Here is a 21678-nt window from a genome sequence, read left to right on the forward strand (position 1 = left end):
CCCTGACTAAAACCACGGGCTGCGTTAACCTTGTATTTCTCCCCAAAACAATGTTTTGAAAACTTAAACGTAATACCCGATAAAGAAATCAAACAGTCCTCCTAGTGGTGCGTGGCATTGCTTGATCCACAAAAGAGCTAACTCGCAATATACTATAAACTAATTTATCTCCTAATGTTGCCAACATGTTCATAATAAAATATAAAATCTTGAAGCACAATGCACCGAACCCAATCAGGGATCGCCCAATAAATTAATTAATTAGACAAAAGATGTGAAGGCATGATATGATAGCGTTGCCCTGCCCCTGTCCGACGCTAATAAAGAAAGGGCAGCTGCTTAGCGCATAGCTGGTTGGCCAAGTAACCATGATTTCCAAGCCCAGCAAATCCTCTGCCAATCAACCATTGGGAGATGATATGTTTCAGCTACCATTGGAATAACGTGCTGTTTCTGGGTTGTGTTTCCCCGCTTTTGCTGGCAAAGCATTTGGCCTATCTTCTTCCCAAATCAGGGCTGATAATGTCAGGAATCTGCCAAATCTGTAATTGGAAGAAGCACGAGCGCCTGATACTTTACGGCCAAAAAGAACCATGGTGATAGAGAAACAGCACAATTTTTTTAAGTCAGGAAACCAATTAGAGTGGGATGAGTTTGGAAAAATAGATGGTAAAAGAACCAATCTCCCTATACTACTTGGGATTTCCTTGGGGATGATGTTTGCCCCCAGGCTATACCAAATTTACAAGGTCAATATCACCCAAACTCAAGCCATTGAGAAGGCAACCAGTATCTGAAGCCATCAAGACGTTTACATCAACAAGAACTCAAGGAGCTCTACGAAGGGTCGACACACAAGGGGGGCGCTTTGCCAATGCGAGGACAATCAGTTCCTTGATGACTTCGGGGTCATACATCACAATGGAGATTTATGTTATTCAAAACATTTGCAATATCAAGAATACAAGCACTGAAATATTCCAACAAAAGGGAATAGCTTTTCAGTGATAATCTGTAGCCTTTGAGAATTCTCAGGTGGACAATCTCCTGCTCATCGCACTCTGAAACTGGCATGTTCTTGAGGTTACAATCTCAAATTAAAGGGTCCTGATTTGCCAATCAGAGGTGGCTGCAGACAACCAGCAGGGTCAGTTTCGTCCTGCCACTGATTGAGTTCTAGGACTTCCACCAACACCAAGCATCTTGAGATCCCAGGCATATCAGGCATGATGCCTCCATACACAGGTCCGTCAAGTACTTCCATGTTACAACCATATCTCATGATTTCAGTTGCACCAGGATGCAGCCCTAGATTATTCCTTGCGTCTGAATGGATTTCAGTTATAGTCTTTGCTTTGACCTGCCAAAAGTGAAATGTTTGGATTTTGAGACAAGAAAATATGATCATGCCACTGTACGAGGATGCTCCATTCCATTTGAAATTACTAGTAAAAAATTTAACCTATTTTGTCTGACTTTCACATTTGCAATTGCTTCTAAAACTTATATTTGAACTGAATGATATCTAACTCCAGTCACCTATCTACCAATTCTGACCCAATAAAACCACCTATCCAGGAGCAATAAGGAAAAAAATTATTGACAGTAGTAAGCATAAGATGAAGTTCCTGTTTCCCAAACAGGAGGTCCAAACTTAAAACTGTATCACAATGGACCAAAAGGGGAAATTTTTTATGAAGGTCCAAACTTAAAACTATATGACGCAGATGTATGCTTACAACTACAAATTAAGTGGCTATTGGGGATAATGTATTTATGTTCAATGCATCTGCACCACCAAATCTAAGCATTTGCATTCTCTATCTATGTATCATCTTGCTATTAGTCATCATGTGCCAAAACTCAAACGCTAAACAGGAAAAGAAAAAAGCAAAAAATTGCATGAAACTTAATACAAGCACATTCATTTAGATACTATGATCCAGTCCCAAAAGGAGGGGGAGAAAACTTTGTTCGCACAATCATAATATTCAGGGCAAGAAGGCTATAATACTGAGCAAAAGGATGCAGTAAACCCCTATAGTCAGCATTGGTATAATCTTCCCTTGGAATATATTTGTTCTCAAACTATGGTTGGAATTCTGAATGATCCATGCAATTATGACATTAGTGTGACAAGTATTGGTGCTATACAAAATGGATTGTTTTATTTGGGAGATCTATATTATATCATACTTTAAGGAAAAAAATCATGGAAGTATTCAAAAACCATACTAAGAAATCCATTTTCTGATAAGTTATTAACTGTGTGTGGGTCCTTCATGGGCATTCCATTCTCACCGTATACCCCACCTAAAGCCCACATATTGCTTTCTGTCCATATTTACAGCAAGTTCACATAGTTTAAGTGACCCACCAAGAATTAGGACAATCGCCTAAAATTTATATCATGCACGCAGACCAAACACCATCCAGTGTGTTGCGGAGTTAAAACGTGATCTCAGACGTCAAAATGCTATGTTCAAACAGAGAGAGAGGGAGAGATCATCATTTTAGAAATTACGTTATCAGTGACCAATTCGGACCTACCCAAAAAAAAAGGTAAGGTCCTACTCCTATACTTCTACCTATAAATGGGTCAGGTCTGGATCAGACCCATCAAACCCAACCGACCCATACCCATTTAAAAATGAATCGGGTCTTATTAGACCCAACCCGCTATGCATATAGATACGAGTCTGACCCAAAAACCATACCTGCTCATTTAAAAGCTATGCAAATCCACCACAAACTTAATAATAATGTTCTAAACAAAACTACTTAATCAAAGATATTCTCACGAGAAAAAATTTACAATCCTACCAAACAAACATACGCTTAAATAATGTATTCCAGTTAAACAAATTGAATATCTGACATTGGATTTACGATTTCGTGGAATCACATGAAAGAACATTGTGTAGGAGAAGCACAGGGAACATCCTCGCCAAACGCTAAATGGAAATTGGACAACATCAGAGGGCTGTGATAGTCTCGAAGAAAAGAGGCATTGACAGCAGAAATTAGATTCCTTCAGGAGATGGAGGAAAAAAAAAACGATTCATGTATATACATTAATATATATATATGTGTGTGTGAAAAGCAAAGGAAACTGCGAACCTCGGATGCCGGAGAGGGCGAACCGTGCAGTGGCCGGCGGATGTTAGTGATGTTGGAGACCGTGACGCCGGGTTGAGCAAATAATGGAGAGGGGGAAGATGACGGCGGTTGTCGCTCTGTGGATGAAATTGTGGAGAAACCAGGAGGCGGTCGACGGTGGTCCAAGGCGGTCGGCGGCCTGGAGTCTAGAAACCCTAATCGTTGGAGAAGTTTGACAGTCAAGAGAGAGAAATTTGAGAGTTGAGAGAGGGTACGGGCAATCGGTCTGGCCAATTTTTAATTAAACAGATTTGTTCAGATTGGTCGCATTAAGAGGGTGTTTGGCTTTCCCCTTTAACGCTTATAAATTATTCTGGTGTTCGTCTTATTAAGTGGAGAAAAAATTAGATATAGAAAATATTTTAAATGTTCGTCTCTTTTAATATATTTATTAAATTTATTTAATATTTTTTACAAAAAAATTCATGTGACCCCTTTATCTTATTTTTTTCAAATAAATTTATCTAATTTTGTTGCGAAAAATCTCTTCAAAACAGAAAAAATTAGTGAATCAAAATATAGATAAAAACAAAAACGTAAAGTAAATAAATACAAACTTCCTGTTTTAACCGTTCAAACCTCAGATCTAAAAGACCAGTTACTACTTTTGGTAACACCAACGAATAGGAATCACAAGCCACAAACGAAGCTCTCAAACCATAAGCCCAAAAAAGCCCCAACACCTTTCGGCCAAACCAGCAAAGTGAACCATTTCTCTCGCTCAAACGATCACAGCCACACACACAGTAGGTAGATCGGTCACAAAGATAGCAAGATCAAGACTCAAAGCAAAGAGAAATACTTCCCCAAAAAAGGATCCCCATATCTGTATAAATAGGCTGTTTCTAGCGATAATAGAGGAAACGCCTTTCTCACACAAGGAAATGCGACTGAATACATAAAAGGAAATAGCATCCACAGAAGGCAAGAGTTCCTTCATCGCTACTGGATGAACAATGACTGAAGCGATAAAGCAATCGGCCAAGATAGGAAACACGAGAAAGAGATAGAGAAACTAGGGCTTGGCCGAAAAAATGGATAGAGACCCAACAGAAGAGCCAAAAGACTCTTTTATATGTGAGCTAAAAATGGGCTAAGCTTGAGTGGGATTCACCCCATTTGAGCAAATGGACTGAGGCCCATTTCTTCTCTAAAATTGGGAGTGGGCTTGTGGTCTGACTTCTAAAATGGGCTGCCAAAAGAGAACGATAACGATATTGGGTCATTCAATCCCGGGCTGAAGCCTATGAAGACTCACCCGAAAAAATCGTCATTGTCTTAGGTCTTATTAGGGAACAAAAAAAAATAACAAATTTCTCTTCAAATAAATCCATCTAATATTTTATAAATAAATCTAAATTACCTATATATATCCTTATATAAAAATCTCACCAAACATCCTTGACCTTTCATCTTCTCTTATTTAATTTTCATTGCCCTTCATTTTCTTTCACCTTCACACACGCTTTCACGGAAACAGCAAAGGGAAGGTATCTTCTTTTCTTTTCTTTACTGTTAATCTTTATTTCATCTTCTTTTTTCTTTTTTCTTTTTTGGTACATCTTCCTTTTTTTCTTTCATCTTTTTTTTTTTTCCGTATATCTTCTTTTCCTGTTCGTCTTCTTTTTCTGTAAATCTCCTTCTATTTTATTTGTTCTTTTTTCTGCTATTTTATTTATTAATCTGTTAACTGTTGACATTGGTCTAATTTTATTTTAATCTTCCTTTCCTGTTAACAGTAATAGCAAATTAATCTTCCTTCACCTGCGATTAAATGTTAATTGTTAACTGTTAATCTGCTATGAAAAAGAAGATTAAAATTGTTGATTTTGTTATATTATTATAATAGAGTATAATATTTATTCTTAAAACAAATTTTAGTTTGCCAGCTGGGTCACAAATAGTTATGTAGTTAATTTTAATCATAAACTTATTTTTGATGTTAACAAATAATTTTGAATAAATTTGATAATAAGCATATTTTGATAAAAAAAAAAACTTTTATCTTGATGTTTATTATATGCATTAACAAACATATGAAAATAAAAAGTACAATTATCAGTTAATTCCAAAAATTTGAACAAATAATTTGATAAAAATTTTGGAATACTTATCAATTTTATCTTTGACCATTCCATGTTTTAGTTCGAAAAATATTTCGATCTTATTTTGATATTTCTTTATCTTATTCATTTTAACAAACGCTACATTAGTTTATAAGCTATTAAACTTATTTTGCTAAGTGTTTGTCATATTTGTATTGATCGATTAAATGATGATTCTATCCTCGTAGATTTAAGTTATTTCCAACTATATATCATCTTCATTATTTGCATTAATTGATCCCTTGTTGTTGGAATCGCCAAACCTATCTCCAACTACCACCGTCATCGTCGCCCTAGCTAGTCACTTTGGTCGTTCACATCTTGTTGTCGCCTACGTTGCCTCTATTACTTGTTTGCGAAGCTTTCTATGAGTGTGTGTACATATATGTATTGTATATATATATTAATCTAATGATAATATATTTGAAGAAGAACAAAATGTGTATATATATATTGTACTAATATATTTTTTAATAATTGTGTATAATTTATTAACATTTAATCGTAAAAATTTACATTATTCAATATGTATATTTTTATAAGTTTAATTATCAAGTATTTTAAACTAAATATATAATTATTAATTAATAATTAAAAAATATATTTATCTAAACAAATTATCTGCGCTATCAAACTTAAAAGCTAAGTAATTTAAAAGTTAAAAAAAAAAAAAAGGGTAAGCAAACACCCCCTAAAAGGGTCCAGTGAACGTGGATTGAACGAATGTTGTTTTAGGCTTTTAGTTATTATAAGTGGATCTAAGTTTTATGGGTCTAAAATAGCTCAGAAAGTCCAAATTAAGAGAAGCCAGCCAATTACTTTAAGTCCAAATTGCCACTCTGAATAATACGATCTTTACATGCCCCATCTATTACAAAATAATAATATAATACCATTAAATAAATTAAGTTAGAAAAAGGCTGGCCTATGACTATTCAATCACATTCGGCTAAAGAAAAAAAGAGCCTGATAAAATACGTATCAGTTGCATAATAATATCAGTATATATAAGAGTTATGGATGCGAAATAAAATAACATTAATAAGCTTTGAGAAACAATCAAATTTGGGTCAAATAATAAGTAATTGAAGAGCCTTGAAAAGCCTAAATTATTAGATGAGACCTTCAAATAACTAACATAAAAATCATTTCAGATGTCTGTACGTTTAGTAATTTATGCAAAGAAAAAATCATCATCGTCAATTATTCTTATTTTAACATAAAAAAATTGAATTTCGTAATTTTCATTTATTTTAATTAACAGTTAAAATAAGATGTGCGAGCATTTATTATAATTTGTATATATCTTCACGATTCACTTTATTCTCCTTGTTTATATTAAATAATACTTTATTTTTATGTAATTATTTTATAATTTTAAAATAACACCATAATAATAACAAAATGATTATTATATTTTACCATATAAAACACATGTTTAGTTGTTTATAGTGGCATTGTATTGTCGTTAACAATATATTAATACAATATTTATGATATTGTCAATTGTTATACTTGTAATAAAAAAATAAAACTCCTTTTTTATTATGTTATAGTCGTTTTGTTTATATTTTTAATTAAAGTAAAAGGAAATATCAAAAAGCCAAAGCTAAAAGCTTAAAGAATAAAGGCTCCTTGTCAGCCATGTGAAATTATGAAAAGTTCTACCCACGACTATTGCCAGGAAAGAATTTATTCCACAGCGCATCATCTGCATTGAACTTTGCTATTGCAAGGCGCGCCTTTGTCCTGGCAATAGCATCGATTTGGGCTTCCGCGGCGACTTCGGGTCGTCTCCGTCCCTCGTTAAAATCCGCAACGGGCAAGTCGCTTCGGCATCGATCTTCGGCCTGCATCGCGCGTTCAACATGGTAATGTCTGTATTTTACAGTTATAATTCAGTAGCGTTTTGTTGGGCTTATATGTGTACATGTTTCTTACTTCTGATATTCGAGTTGCCGTGGAATTGAGGGTAAGTACAGATTATTGACAGACCCCAATCGTTTATAGGGTTCTAATTTCCGGTATTAGAACTCTGAAGCACATGCTTTATTTGAATTTGTATGTGGAAGACAATCGGTTAACTGAATTGTGGATATTCTTGTCCTTAGTTTAAAGTAGCTGAAATTGGCAAATTTATATCTGCACTGTATATTTGTATACGAAAATAGATTGGTATATAGTTTACATTACTTTTTCCTTAGGTACGCAAGGGTTATCGCTTACAACAATTTGGTGTTCTTCACTAAATAAATTGGCAAGAGTTGAAGTTTTCTTGACCCTTTGCATGGTCTGATACAGGCAGAACTGCAGAAGTCGTTGCATTAATTAGGGTGTCCTAGAAATGTTAATCATACTTCCAGTAATTCTTTGAAAGGATCAGCATTCAACAGGGTCATGTTTCCTCTTGGTATGAGTCTGCCATTTTCTAATGAGCTTTCTATCTCTGATAGTAACAAACTTGTTATTTTTTTAATATTTTAAATTTTGTTATCTTCTTTCTTTTATTTTCCCTTTTTTGTTTGTGGCTTTTGTGTGTGATCTGTCTGTGTACATGGACCCCTTTGTTTCTGTTGAAGTTGCCATAGATGTATTTACTAGTTAATGGTCACATTTAGCATATCATCGTAGCTGAAAGTGGATTGCTGTTATGTTGGCAATTTGGCATGTTGACGAGCATGGATGATGTCTCTGGCTTTTCCTTTTAGTTATTAAGTGTGCAATAGGATTACGCTCGGTTGAAGCTCAACGTTTTTCCTGCTTCAAATCAAGTTGACTCTTGATTAATCACATAGTAGTATTTCACACACACACACACACACACACACACACACACCACACATACACATATTTTTGTTTTTGACATATAATCTTTGATATGTTTTTACCTTATTATTATGGCTGATTCCTTCTGTTTTATCCTCACTTGGCAGGCTAACAGGCACACCATTATTCTAATGCAGACTTCTCAAAGCAGAGCTACCAGAACATTCATGGATTATGATTCAATAAGTCAGGCAATGGACGGTATGTTTTTCATTATGATTGTTACCAAATGGAAACCATTTTCTTATCACAGATGTGATAGGTTCGGTGCTTTAAGTAATTTTAGCTGGTTTACTAATTACCTGGAGGTTTCCTCTACACATAGCCTATACTTATAAAAAAGGAATCCCTAAAAGTTTGTAGGTATAAGAAATGAGCATGGATTGTGTTGGTCCCTTAATTATATTGATGGCTTGACTCGGGGAGGGGGGCAATTGAGTAAATTACATTTTGTCCACTTTTTATTTTCTTTTAGCTATGTGATTTTTTTCATATAATATAAACAAAGAACATAAACACAAACACATTCAACAAACACAAAAGCATGCTCAAAGAGCACTAGAAATATAGTGGTTCAGTGTCACTTATGCTGACATCCACCCTAAAAGATCCAACATGATCTTGCGTTCCACTAATCACAACCATGGAGTTTTTTCTCATCCAAGCTCACCTCAAAAACTTGTAAACACCCAGATTCTTGGACTCTAGGCAGTTGTCAGTCGCAACAATCCGAACCAACATGACACCACTTGCCTTTATAATCCCAATTCATGTTAAGAAATAAATACAAGATCTGTCTACTTTTGAACAAAATAGATACAATGTGAATTTTCTTTTTCTCATACTGGTTCTAATAGATATAGATGCAAGATTTGACTCTGTTGATTTCAATTACATGTGAGATTTAAAAAGCTCTTGAATCTAATATGATCCAATCTGACCTAATTCTAATTGCTACCTGTGAGCTAGCAATTGATAATCATCTACACCAATTACATTATAGCCTATAAATGTGGTTGCTTGATGGTTCACAGTGATAGCATCCTGGTGATTACCCTGGATGAACTTGCAGCCTTTATGTGCTTCTGTGTTGACTTATTTTCTCATAAGTTCCATGGACAGAAGTGAGGAAAAGGGAGCTGAAAACCCATGCCACTTCCTACAATCTTTTTCTTACAGCATCAGACATGAATGAAATGAAGATACCAAAGCAAATGCAGATTTCTGGTCTATACATCCACATTAATATGGATATACAGAATTTTGCTTTTGTGTCTCTCTTTGATAGTGTTGCTAGCTGTGCACCTTTAGCTTTATCCTTGTTTCCCAAGAAAGAAGCCCCAAAGCAAGAAAACAAGTGTGACCAAGAGCTTCTATGTCATGCAGAAAACAAGTTGCCGATCTTCTTTTTCAATCTTTTGTGTGTGTGTGTGTGTGTGTGTGTGTTTGTGTTGGGGGCGGGGGGTGTGGTGTGTGTGTGTGGATGTCTCAGTCAATTGATCAATTTGGCGTATATGTATGTGCATTCAGATATGTGCAACAGGTCTATTACCTTTTGTTTATCTTATTTATTGTTATTCTATGGGTGTAAAGAGTCCAGCCACCTTTCTGGTCCTTTTCTTTAAAATATAATTTATCAATATTTCATTAGAACATATGTGAAATGTACCTGTATTTGATATGAAAAAACCTGCCTGGTGTCAAGTTTAGAACGAGAAGACATTTTAAGGAGGGATGGAAAACTACACATCAGGGTGATGTATTGGAGACAAATTACATTTGAAACAAAAAACAAACAAATTGGCCAATGCTAATGAAAGGAATTAATTGTAATTTTCGTACTTCCAAGAAAAATAGAACCCAAGCACTGGTTTTTGTTCTCCGATATGCCCTTTAGCAATCCAATGAGTTATGTAACTATGCAAGTATTTAATTGTTGGATGCACTTCCAAATAAATCAGTGCAATATCCAATAGTGATTTGTTTGTTTTGTCACACGAGAAGAAGACTGACAAGATAGATGCTCTTGTGAAAAGAGTAGATGGAGTGGATGAAGCTTTTTGTAAAATGGGTAGAGGAAGACCGAGGAAAACTTGGTAAGAAACTCTTAATCATGATATGCTTTATAATGGCCTTGCAAAATATATGGCCACAAATAGAGATAACGGTGGGCTAGAATCCATTTAGCTGACCCCACCTAAGCCTAGGGGGATTAAGGCTTGATATGTTGTTTATACCTGTAGCATCTCCTTGCCATCTTTTGGTTTTGTTTTGGTCTGTGTTGGAGTTTCCTTGAATTATTCAGCTAGAATAAGACACCTGAATTATTGGGTTTATCTTTATCTCTTAAATATTTTTCTGTTTTCTCTTTTTCTCATTAAACAGCCTATTTAGAATTGTGACCGATTCTTTCTTTGATGGATGATATGAATTACAAATCAACAAATGTCTTCCCATGATAACTATTATGAACGTGACCTCTGTTTTCTTAGTATCCAATGCAATATTATGCATTTCCTTAGAGGTGATGTATTGCGGGTGTGCAGGTATTTGTGGATTGTATGAAAGGAAACTGAAGGAGCTAAATCCAGCAATCAGAAACATCACCTATGATATTGGGGATCTTTACAATTTCATTGATGGCCTTGCTGACATGAGCACATTAGTGTACCCTTCTCTCTTGCATTCGTTGTTTTAAGTTGAAGTGCTACTTTTTTGTTAGTGATTTTTTTTCTCTTTGGGCGGGGTTGGTGTGTGTGTGTTTGGTGGTGGGGGGGGGGGGTGTAGAGTGATATTGTAGCACCAGTGATCTCAGTTCAGATACTGAGACCTAGTTTTGGTTGGCCAAAGAGTCCACCGAAGGTCCATAAGGTTTCCTGTTCTGTTTTATGAACTGTGAGATCTATATTGCTATGCTTTCTTTATTGTCAACTTATTGTTATTTTCAGTGCCACCGTTTGCTTCCTTTAGTATCTTTGACTCCACACACACACCCTGCTATGCACACTCAAGAGTATGCCTAGGGACAGTAAGTTCGTTGCCCTGTTGGTAAGATGATGTACCTAACACCTCCTGCTTTTTATTGTTCTGGCTTGCAGTTATGAACACTCAATCCAGGCGTATCTGCCATATGACCGCCGGTGGATTAAGCAGCGGATGTTTCAACATCTCAAGAAATTGGCTCATTGATTCTGCAACCTTGTAATCTGATCGTTCAATTTGGCATTGTTCTGCAATGGAAGTTGTCTGATCTGAATCTGTAAGTTGTCTCCCTCCCTCAACACATATATTGGAGTGGTTATGTCTCAGGTTAGTTCAAGGTGAAAGTGTGCTATTGCTGTGGAATTTATGTATTTTGAGGCTTGGAACTTTGGAATTTCTACCTGAATGTTGATATCTGTATTATTGCTGGTACATAGCAATATAATTTAATGGCCTAGTTGGTTTCTATTTGATAGGCTTCTGGCACCGATATTGGACCTGGTCATGGCTTAAATTTCTTCCTCCTGTCTATCTTATTTTTGTTTTTCCTTGTTAGTTTGATTGCATGAGAACAAGGGGAATCTAATCACAAACTACTGCTGCGTCATGCATGACCTATTCTCCAATCACTTTGGTAAAAAGGAAATTTGCTCGAGTAAATTGTAAGAAGTTAGACAGTGACCTTTAGTAGCGATACTAAAGATTTCGAATGGTCGTAAGCAAAATAATTCTCCCCGGGCCCTTCAAGACAAAGAGACATGTAGATTCTGAACACCTTTCGAATGGCTAAAATTAATCCTTTTTATCAACTAAAGCATAAGTAAATATTATGCTAAAAAATTGAGTTGTCTGTGCACAGTATTTCCTTGTACTAACTGAAAATAATATCCAATCTAACGTCTATTAAACTCCACTTTACTATACTATTATGCTGTACAGTATGCGTGTCAAGTAAACTCAAAATTGCTACTCATGCCCGATTTCTTCATCAGAGCTTTGACAGTTCCCTGCTTCTTCGTCCATAGTTGTTTCTATTTCTTCTCGAAAGACCTTACAAACCACGAGATTTAACACCTAAAAGGAAAATGAAGACAAGTAGTTTAAGAGAAAAGTGAGAGATAATGAAATTTAGATACAACAGTTGGTAGAGCTTTGGTGTCTCTCTTGTTGAAAGATTCAAGCTTCTAATGATATATTAGATCAAGCAACTATTTACCTTCTGTTTAGTAGTTTCGTCAAGCTGGTAGGCTTCCATAACGCTGGGTTCAATTCTGTACTCGTTAATATACCATTCAAACTTCCTTTCTTCTGGAGGATTCGCAAGGTTGTAGTAGTAGTCGAACTTTTGCACAAAGCCTACTAATTCTTGGCCGTCCAGTACTTCTTCCTCTTTGTGTTCCCTCCAGCAGCCATTTTTCGTTAATGGCTTGCGCTTTGGCCTGCTTGTATAGAAGAACCACTCGTTCTCTGCTTTGTTCTTGAAATCTCCTGCATATTTAGATAACTGTAGATGAGAACCCATAGCAACTAGAATTCAAATCTGCAGTGTTTGTTAATCAATATATGAGTTGAAAAAACTTAAATATAAAAAGCATTTCAGACAAAAATATTTTTTATTATATTTGTTAAATTTATCTGACAATTTATTAAAAATAAATTACATGACTTCGTATTTGGGATTGTTTAAATAAATTTATCTTTTTCTCCTCTAGATAAATTTATCTTACACTTTACATATAAGAAAAAGAAAAAAGTATCTATATGTCCTCTAATATACTCTACAAAATTTAACAAATAATTTGATAAAAAATTTAGAATCATGTTACATGTACACTACTTTTGTACATTTTGAGCTACATAAAGAGGTATTATGACCAAAATACTCCTCGCCTCACGCGCATCTATGCGCCCCATGAGGGATTTTTTTGTCATTGATACACCTTTATGTAGTTTAAAAGATACACAAAGGTGTACCAATAGCATTATTCAAAATTTTATAATGTTTCTTACTCTTATCTTGACGATTCTATATCTTAATATTCGAAAAGTATTCTAATCTTGTCTTAATCATAAATTTGCCAAACACACTTCAAGCTTACCGTCACACGCATTGGCACACAAAATTATGTGTAATTTGAACTCTGAATACGCAAAAACAGCCATTGCATCTTAATATCTGTTCATACGAAAAAATGAATGAATGAATGGAACAAAATCGTACTGAGGGGAAGGTGATCCGGATCATCGTAGCATTCCAAATCGACGCTGGGAATCGTATCATGTTCTAGCGGCTCGTTCAGTATCTTCTGTTTCAGAAAATACTTCACAATCTCCTTGTCGCCGGGCGAAAACTTGTAACCACACGGCAGCTCCATAGCAGTCTTGTTTTCCTCCATCGCAGGGCTCTGGAATTATAGTTGCAATGCAATGTCGAGCTTGAAGAAGAAGAAAAAGAGGATGAAGAATAAGTAGAAGAAGAGAAGCAGCAATTTCCTAGTCCTATGTACTTAAGAAAATAAGAACGTTAAGACTTCTTTCTGGACAGTGTCACTAATAAAAAATTTGTTATTATTTTATAAATACACAAACAGAGACTAATCCTTTTTCGGTGTTATTAATAAAAAACTTGTTATTGTTGCCAATTATATTTTATGATAAATCTGTCACTGACGAAATAAATTCTTATAACAATTTTGTATAGTTAGGTGTTTTTACTTTTTAGGACACTAATTTGTTGCAACACATTAGAGTAATAAATAAGGTTTAAAAAGGTTTCTATATAAAGTCATTGAAAGGATGCTTGCATTAGCACTAAAAACTTTTCTCAAACAAAAGTTTCTCTTTAAGAAAAACGTGCGAATGTGGATATTATAAATAAATTCAAACGTACAAGTACAAGTAAATATTCTAAATCGCTCAACAACACGTTGATTTCTTATATGTGTGGGTTTTTAAAGTAAATAAATAAAATTTAGTGAAAGGATACAAAGACCAATGCAATTTTCCAATTAAATTTGTTTCATATAATAAGAGCTTAAATTTTAATGAAATCAGTCTTAACATCAATTTTTAAGTGTCCATGGATAGTGAATTATTGCGTCTATTTTAGTAAATTTGTTATTGAACTTGATCTGAGTAAGTTATTGTTGTAAGAATTATTTTGTGACTCGTGTGATAATTAATAGAAAATATCTCATCAGATAGCTTAGTAATAATTATTTGGTATATTATAATATAATTAACATTAATATTAATATTTTATCAGATGTGATAGCATTTATTTGATGAAATAATAAGATCATATACCATATATAATGGTATTAATTTGATGAGATAATCAAATTATTTAATTAGATAATTAGTTATTTTAATATTCTATTTGGTTTATAAATTTTGGATAATTCCTAAAAAGTGTTGATGGAAAATTACTTATTATATTATAAATAGGGATTTGGTTATCTCCTTGCCTAATATAGAAAAGTAATTACACTTATATATATCTTTGCAATTGAGGTTAAGGGGGAGAAATTAAATTTTGGTATTTTAGTATTGGTCTTGGTAATTATATTTACAATTTAATTTTTGATAGATATAGATACACATTTATTTATTGCATTATTTGATTTAAATGAGTTTTTCGATTCATAAATATAATGTATAATTATATAGTTAATTATATCAATAATAACTCAATTTTGTATTCTATTATTATTTAGTCATTGAACTTTGAAATGTTACGTGTTAGTCACTGATATTTCAAAACGGTTACTGCTTAGTTCATGAACTTTGAAATGTTATCTGTTGGTCACTGATATTTCAAAACTGCTACTACTTAGTTACTGAACTTTAAAATGTTATATATTAATTACTGATATTTCAAAACTGTTACACTGAATTTTAAAATATTACTTATTAGTCACTAATATTTCAAAACAGTTTTTCATTTGTCACTCGTAAACTTAAAGTTCAGTGACTATTGAGTGACGAGTGAAAAACGATTTTGAAATATCAATAACTAGCAGGTAATATTTTAAAGTTCAGTGACTAAATAGTAACAGTTTTGAAATATCAGTAACTAATAAGTAACATTTTAAAATTCAGTGACTAAATAGTAACAATTTTGAAATATCAATGACTAACAGGTAACATTTCAAAATTCAATGACTAAACAGTAACCGTTTTGAAATATTAGTGACTAACATGTAATATTTTAAAGTTCAGTGACCAAACAATAATAAATGTAAAGTTAAATTATTATTGGTGTAATTAACCTTATAATTATATGTTATGATTGTACATGTAATATTATAACACTTGTAATATGAAAATAAATTAACAAAATTAAACAAGGGCCCATGTAACTTTAGTTATTTAGCCAAGCAATTTAACATTTATTTAATTAATATAAAATTTAAGAATTAATTAAATAAATTTGAAAAATTAAACGATATTCTGATCGAAAGAAAAAAAAATTCAATAATGCCCCACCAATTTACCCAAGTGAAATAACCACAACTTTAAGTAAGTCTACATAATTATTTTAATAAAAATTAGATAATAACTATATAACAGTAAAGCAGATTTATTTTTAAAAATAAAATTCCATTCATTAAAACGGAAGATAGAGGGTGGCGTGGCCCCTTTTCACCGAGACGGGAAAGAGAAGAGCACTGATAGCTGCTAGGGTTAGAATACCCAGTTCGATTCTCTCCATCGGAACTCGAAAGCTTCGGCTCCATTCACTCGCCAGGTACTATCTCTCTTGCCTCTATGCAAATCTCTATCTACGTTTTTACGTATGAAAGTTAGATGTTGTCGCAGCCTCCGCCTCCCATTTTCATCGTTATTTATAACTCTGTCTCGTCGTCTTCGGATTGAGTGATGATAAATTTTAGGGTTTATTATTGATTTCGTCATTTTAACATTTGTGCTAATTAACTTTTAGGTTGCGCTTTTTTTGTACTCCGGGTCGTCTCTGCAATTTGTGTTGTGCGCTTTGAGCGATTTTACGTACGCAGACGAGTTTTTGATGTCGGAGGGATGTCGTTTCACCGTGTTTTGTGATTTCAATTCAGTTTTATTTTTCGCGTAGATGGTGATTTAAGGGGGTGCACAGGGGTACGGCATTTATTCCGTGTTATATATCGTTACACGATTTGACCAATTGCACTAAATGGGTAGGGTCCTGGAAACTTTTCATCCACCAAGTTCCATATAATAGGAAAAAATAAATGATAAAAGTTATAGTATTTTGTTAATTGTTTTTAATTTAATTGGATTTTCTGTAGTTATGACATTTTGGTTTGCATGTAACTGGTGAAATACATATATATCTCAAGCTACTAGTGACAAGACCAAGCCTCCTGACATAAAATCCTAAACAACAACAACCACCCCCACATACATGCCTTTATCCCACTAGATGGGGTTGGCTACATGAATTGCAAACCTCCAGCTATCTATATCCATGGTCGTATCCCTTGCGAGGCCATAGATCTTGTGTTATGTTTAAGGGTTTCCTACCAAGTTCTGTTGCCAACCATTCTCACATTAAATCATAATGATTAAAAAGGTGAGCTTGTTAGAGCCAAATTTGTGGATTTCTTAGTTTAATGATCTTAAAGATGACTTCTGAAGTTAATTTACAATATATGGAACAGCCCTGAAACCTCATGATGTTGCATAGCTCTTTAAACACAGACAATTATACATCTGGAGCTAATTGCATTTGAAATACTAGGTCCCTACTTTTTGGAGCTATTAAGGTATCTACTGTCATTGGTTTCCACAGAAGGGTCAATGATGTCTTAATGCGTTCTACATTTTCTGACATGATAAATTGATGAAGTTCATGTCAATTTTCCTTGCTCTCTTTGTGAGGGAGAAAAAATGAGCTGATTATTCATAGTAATGAATGTATAATGGTAGCTGAAATTTTAATTCGCTCGTGTGTTTCACATATTAGCATCTTAGTGTATGTCTCAGGCTACACCATGGCCTCAACGAAGATTCCTGGTGCCTTGGACTTAGCTTTTTCCATACAGCAATATTATTATCCTTTAAATTTACAACATTGCTTCTGAATTATGATATGTGGTGCTGGAGACTTGCAATATGGGTTATTGAATTGAAGTGGATCCTTGATTTGCTGTTGCAGCATTTGATGAGAGATGAATTCATTCTCGGTTACACGGAAAAAAACTCCTTTCCAGAAGCATAGAGAAGAGGAGGAAGCAAAGAAAAAGGTTTGCCTTCTTATTGGCACTTCTCAAACCTTTTGTTCTGTTGGGAAATGGTTCTTGTTGTCATGTTACTTGGGTTCTTTTTTCTTAGAGGGCGGAAGATGAAACAGCCCGTTTGTATCAAGAGTTTGTAGAGTCATTTCAAGGGGAGACAGGTTCTAAAGCATTTGTTAGAGGAGGGACAATCAATCCCAATGAAAAACTGAAGAGTGATTCTGAAGGTTAGTGCATCTAAGTACATCCCGTAATTCCTTTCTTAAATAATTTTTTTGAACTCATTCATTATATACTCTATTACCAGCTTTTATTTTATTATATTTTATGCATTACGGATACTACATCATTTCTTTCACATGAATACATTAATAAAAATATGGGCCTTTTTATTCATTCACGAATGGCAGGTGGAAATTCCAAAGATGGGGTATCTGGTTCAAAGAAGGGGAGTAGGTAAATAAATGCCTTTGATTAACAATGTTACAATGCTAGCTATGTGGTAAGGCATTTTGAGCAGGAAACTCTGTGATGATGATATCTTCAGATACGGATCTTATTGCTTTAACTTGTTAGTATTAGAAAAGTACAAGGAATATGCCTATAGTGTGATATGTACCTTTTTTTGGTGGTAATCTATTAAATTAACATGTGTTTATGTGGGGCAAAATGTGCTTCCATATTAGACTTTTGAAAGTGATTAATTTATTCAATTAAATATTATTCTTTTCTCATGCTTTCTGGTAGATTTTTGTGCATGAAAGCTGCAGGTGGAATAAATAGATTCTGAACTCTTAGGGGACAACTAGTAGGATTGTTCTCATGGCTTGTCATTTGATCTAGTATATTTGAAGACAATTCTATGATGAGGCTTAATTCCATCCTACACTATCTTATTTTATTCAGATTGTTATCCTAAATTGAGCTCAACCTTGTTGTTTATGTGGGTTGTCATTCGTGACTCCAATAGCATTAATAGTGTCACGTCTCAAGGAATTACATGCTTCCTCACTTGGTCTTTATTATAAGAAGATATTTTAACTATTCGAAAGGTTTCTCCTCCTCGTCGTGTGTGTTTGTGAGCATGGGTGAGGAAACAAAGTACAGTGGCAGATTATTGGCTGCGGTAGCCAAGTATTAGCATCTTTTAACTATCCAGGAGACTTCAAGGTTGTATCCCATATTTTGTCCAATTGATCCCAAATGTATATCAACATGCGATAAATGCAGTCATATAACTTTTATCATTTTATGTGCTGAGAGATATTCTACTCCTTGTGACTTTACATGTTATCTTAATATCTTATTAAAAATGGGATGATTCTTCTCTGCTAGATTATATATATTTTTTTGTGGCATGTTACTTCCTGTTATGCAAGGTGCATTACTGAATTGCTCTTGCTCTTCTGGTTTTCATGAAAGATTCTCTAGATTATCTTTCAACTTGCATAATTGTGAAGCATCTACATTCATAAACCAGGACTGGAAAATATAGATGCTTGAATCTTTACTTTCTTATAAACCAAATATCAACCTTAGGCAGTATATGGGTGTTTTTAAGCTAACTAGTCTCAAGCAATGTCAGATACCAAGTATATACACAGTGATGAAGTAAGTGGAGGGAAAATTAGACAACAACAACATACGTTACATACCAAGCCTTTTCCCCGCTGCGTGGGGTTGAGGGAAAATTAGGTAATTTGGATCAAATGAAGGTGCAGTGTAAAATCTTGAATAGTAGTTTTTATAGAAACAGAATCTTTGTGAGTTGGGAAGGGGGTAAGTGTAGGGGCCAGTTGAATTTATGGGGTTTTAGTGCGGGTTCTCTTCCCGCCAAGTATTTGATCTTGTCTTTTTGGTTTTTTAAGGTTGAAAACTATTTAAGATGGAGTCATTTGAAGAATTTAGATGAGATTGGCTGGCTGGTGGAGAAAGCATTTATCCAAATGTGCCATTTTACACTACGAGCCTGATAAAATACTGCATATCTTGTTCACAATTCCTGCTTCTGGCAGGAGGCATATACAATTTTTTAAAGTTTTTTTAAGCAAAAGCTCTTGATAATATTCATTCAGAGATTAAGACAGGATTGGTTGGCTGGAAGACGCGGGTTTAGTGGCACACTAACAGGCCTTGCAACATGCTTTTATTGTTGTTCATGGTCCCTGCTTCTATTGTTAAAGTGCTGGAGAAACCCTAATTGAATTTCTTTGGGGCGGTGAGCAAAGGATTTAAATTCTTTTCAATGGACTGGAATTGAGTTTGGCCTTGCATTTAGAGGAAGCAGTTTGGGGTTAGGAGATCTAGAAGTTCCTATCTAATAAACTTTTGCTGGCTAAGTGGATTCAAAGATTTGCTTTCGAATTGAATTGATCTTGGAGCAGGGATAATGGCGGCCGAGTATGGATCATTATAGGATGATTAAACAACTAGTGAGGTTTGAGGAAGGAAATTTGTGTTAAAGATTTTGCTTACCAAAATGAGTCATTATTAGGAATGGAGATAGGTAGAAGGCTTTCCAGTTGGTTATGGACAACTGGACAAGTAAGCACTATTGACTACATATGTCTGGACCTTTGCAGATTGGCAATTTTTTATGCAGTCACAGGAATCGGGGGTGGGAAAGATACCATTTGTGGGTCAGCGTCACATGATGTAAGTTCAGAGAAGAATATTCTTCCATCTCTTGGAAAGTTAGGGAAGATGAGTTCCCTTGAAGAGGATATGGTTTTCCGGTGTGCTTGCTAACAATTGCCTTCTATATTTAGCATGCCGTAGAAAAAAAACTTTTTACTATTGATAATTTGATCAAAAGGTGTGTACTGATTACCAATTGGCAGTGCTTCTATAAGGAAGCATATAAACCTACACCATATACGTTTAATTGTACTATGGTGAAGGAATTAGAGACTTTGGTCAGTATCATCTTTGCGATGTCATCTATATAATTAGGGTTGGAAGCAGCTTTGGGCATTGGGCCAACAAGGTTAGGCTAGAAGATAGAGGGCTGGCACCTTCCCCCCCCTCTCGTTTTCCACTTACATGGATCTAGAGGAATTGTAAAATTTGAAGGGGGTTGAATTTCATTCTTAAGTCATAAAGATCAGTTCTGTAATTTAAAATAGCTGGCTCCCGCATGTCTTGTACGTATTGTAAGTTTATGATTTACTCAAAATTCTTGTTGATGTTATCTTTTGGTTATTTGATGTTGGTTCAATGAAACTGTTTGGAAAGCAGCTGATTTTTTAAACTGGAATTCTTTGATTTGCTTGACATGGATGGTAGTTGGAATCCACTGTGTACTTGACATGGAAACAGTAGGAGTCCACTTTTGGTATTTATAGATGAAGGTGCGCTTTTATATTTAGATAGGTGGTTCATCTTTAAGAAGCACCGAGTCGTGGATGCTTATAAGGTGATGTTTTGCTTGTTTCTAATGTTGCTACTTGCTACTGGCTAGAAGCTTTGGTCACATGAATGTGATGAGAAGTTAATGTCAGAGAAAAAAAGGAACCATAAGAGTGATGGATCTCTTGATCATATTGTCAGATCCTTGCATCTGACAGGAAGTTCTCATTGAATTGGTGAGAATCCGGTTAAGAAATTAGAAGGGAATGAGAAGAATTTCAGAGGGAGAGGGAAGACAAAGATAGGAGGGAAATCTGAGAGAGAGAGAGAGAGAGAGAGAGAGAAATAAGAAGTTTTTGATTAGTTTCTTTTCTTCCTTTTACACTGTATGCAATCAGTAATTATAGATTGTGGCTAGCTTTGGATCCAAAAGGGCCTCCACTTTCCAAAGTTCAATTTTCAAAATATTGCAACTATCTACTTGCTTCTAGAAGAATGACCTTTCATCTGCCCATTCCTTCTACCCGAGAATGTATCCATCCCCCCTTAGTTATTAGGAACATGACACATATCTTCTAATAATGCATCAGATTTGCCAAGTTGCCAACCATGCAACATGAATCTGAAAATATTATGAAAATGGAAACTAAAGGAATGAGTTTTTCATAAGCTTTTAAAGGCTAAGAGTGCTACAGTTATTGGTCTTGGATGGGGGCTCAAGTTGTTAAAAAAAGAGCACAATAAAGGCAAATGTAATCTTGGTGGGAGGGAGTTGTTTGAATATAATAATACCCAAAAAAGGGAGTTAGAACTTAATGTTAGAGAGAAAGAAACTGTAGGAGTGATGGATCTCTCAATCATCTCTTCTTATGATGCATCCTGTTACCAACTGTGATGTGTGCTAGCATAGTTTGCGGCATCAATTTGAAAATTTTATAAAAATGGCTAAAATAAGAATGACTTCCTTTTTTTTATTGGTGTGTGTGTGTGGGGGGGGGGGGTGTATTAGTGGGAAAACGATG

At 34.7% G+C, this 21678-nt stretch overlaps 3 protein-coding genes and 1 non-coding gene across 5 annotated transcripts in view; 2 read left to right on the forward strand and 2 right to left on the reverse strand.

Moving 5' to 3' along the window:
- Positions 1-2263: 2263 nt before the first annotated feature.
- LOC127793641 (small nucleolar RNA snoR103) lies at positions 2264-2368 on the reverse strand. Its single transcript, XR_008021477.1, has one exon. It is a non-coding gene; the product is annotated as a small nucleolar RNA snoR103 (small nucleolar RNA).
- Positions 2369-6926: 4558 nt separating this feature from the next.
- LOC127793235 (enhancer of rudimentary homolog) lies at positions 6927-11562 on the forward strand. Its single transcript, XM_052324059.1, has 4 exons — positions 6927-7135; positions 8198-8291; positions 10637-10757; positions 11189-11562. Exons 1-4 carry the CDS (start codon positions 7133-7135, stop codon positions 11277-11279), a joined length of 309 nt encoding a protein of 102 aa, XP_052180019.1. The 5' UTR covers positions 6927-7132; the 3' UTR covers positions 11280-11562.
- Positions 11563-12038: 476 nt separating this feature from the next.
- On the reverse strand, positions 12039-13468 carry LOC127793483 (NAC domain-containing protein 26-like). Its single transcript, XM_052324259.1, has 3 exons — positions 13294-13468; positions 12289-12560; positions 12039-12146 (listed from the first exon to the last, which is right to left on the reverse strand). The coding sequence occupies exons 1-3, from the start codon at positions 13466-13468 to the stop codon at positions 12039-12041; spliced, it is 555 nt and encodes a 184-aa protein (XP_052180219.1).
- Positions 13469-15668: 2200 nt separating this feature from the next.
- The window catches only part of LOC127809344 (protein RRC1), a 33141-nt gene continuing 27131 nt past the window's right edge, over positions 15669-21678 (forward strand). Inside the window, exons 1-4 of one of the 2 annotated variants that reach the window (XM_052348110.1) lie at positions 15669-15822; positions 17230-17317; positions 17406-17535; positions 17719-17764. In XM_052348110.1, the coding sequence (XP_052204070.1) occupies positions 17243-17317; positions 17406-17535; positions 17719-17764 (251 nt within the window). In that variant the 5' untranslated portion in view covers positions 15669-15822; positions 17230-17242. Of the gene's footprint in view, positions 15823-17229; positions 17318-17405; positions 17536-17718; positions 17765-21678 lie in introns of those variants that run through there. The other variant, XM_052348112.1, reaches the window with a different exon arrangement.

Source organism: Diospyros lotus, chromosome 1 (assembly GCF_014633365.1).
Source record: "Diospyros lotus cultivar Yz01 chromosome 1, ASM1463336v1, whole genome shotgun sequence".
Classification (NCBI taxonomy): Eukaryota; Viridiplantae; Streptophyta; class Magnoliopsida; order Ericales; family Ebenaceae; genus Diospyros; species Diospyros lotus.

Coding starts and splice junctions, on each gene's coding strand:
- LOC127793235 (XM_052324059.1), top strand. Junction 8,292..10,636: donor AATAAGTCAGGCAATGGACG/GTATGTTTTTCA, acceptor GCGGGTGTGCAG/GTATTTGTGGATTGTATGAA. Junction 10,758..11,188: donor GCTGACATGAGCACATTAGT/GTACCCTTCTCT, acceptor TCTGGCTTGCAG/TTATGAACACTCAATCCAGG.
- LOC127793483 (XM_052324259.1), bottom strand. CDS start 13,468: ATGGAGGAAAACAAGACTGCTATGGAGCTGCCGTGTGGTTACAAGTTT. Junction 12,561..13,293: donor TCCGGATCACCTTCCCCTCA/GTACGATTTTGT, acceptor CTAAATATGCAG/GAGATTTCAAGAACAAAGCA. Junction 12,147..12,288: donor ACGAAACTACTAAACAGAAG/GTAAATAGTTGC, acceptor TTTTCCTTTTAG/GTGTTAAATCTCGTGGTTTG.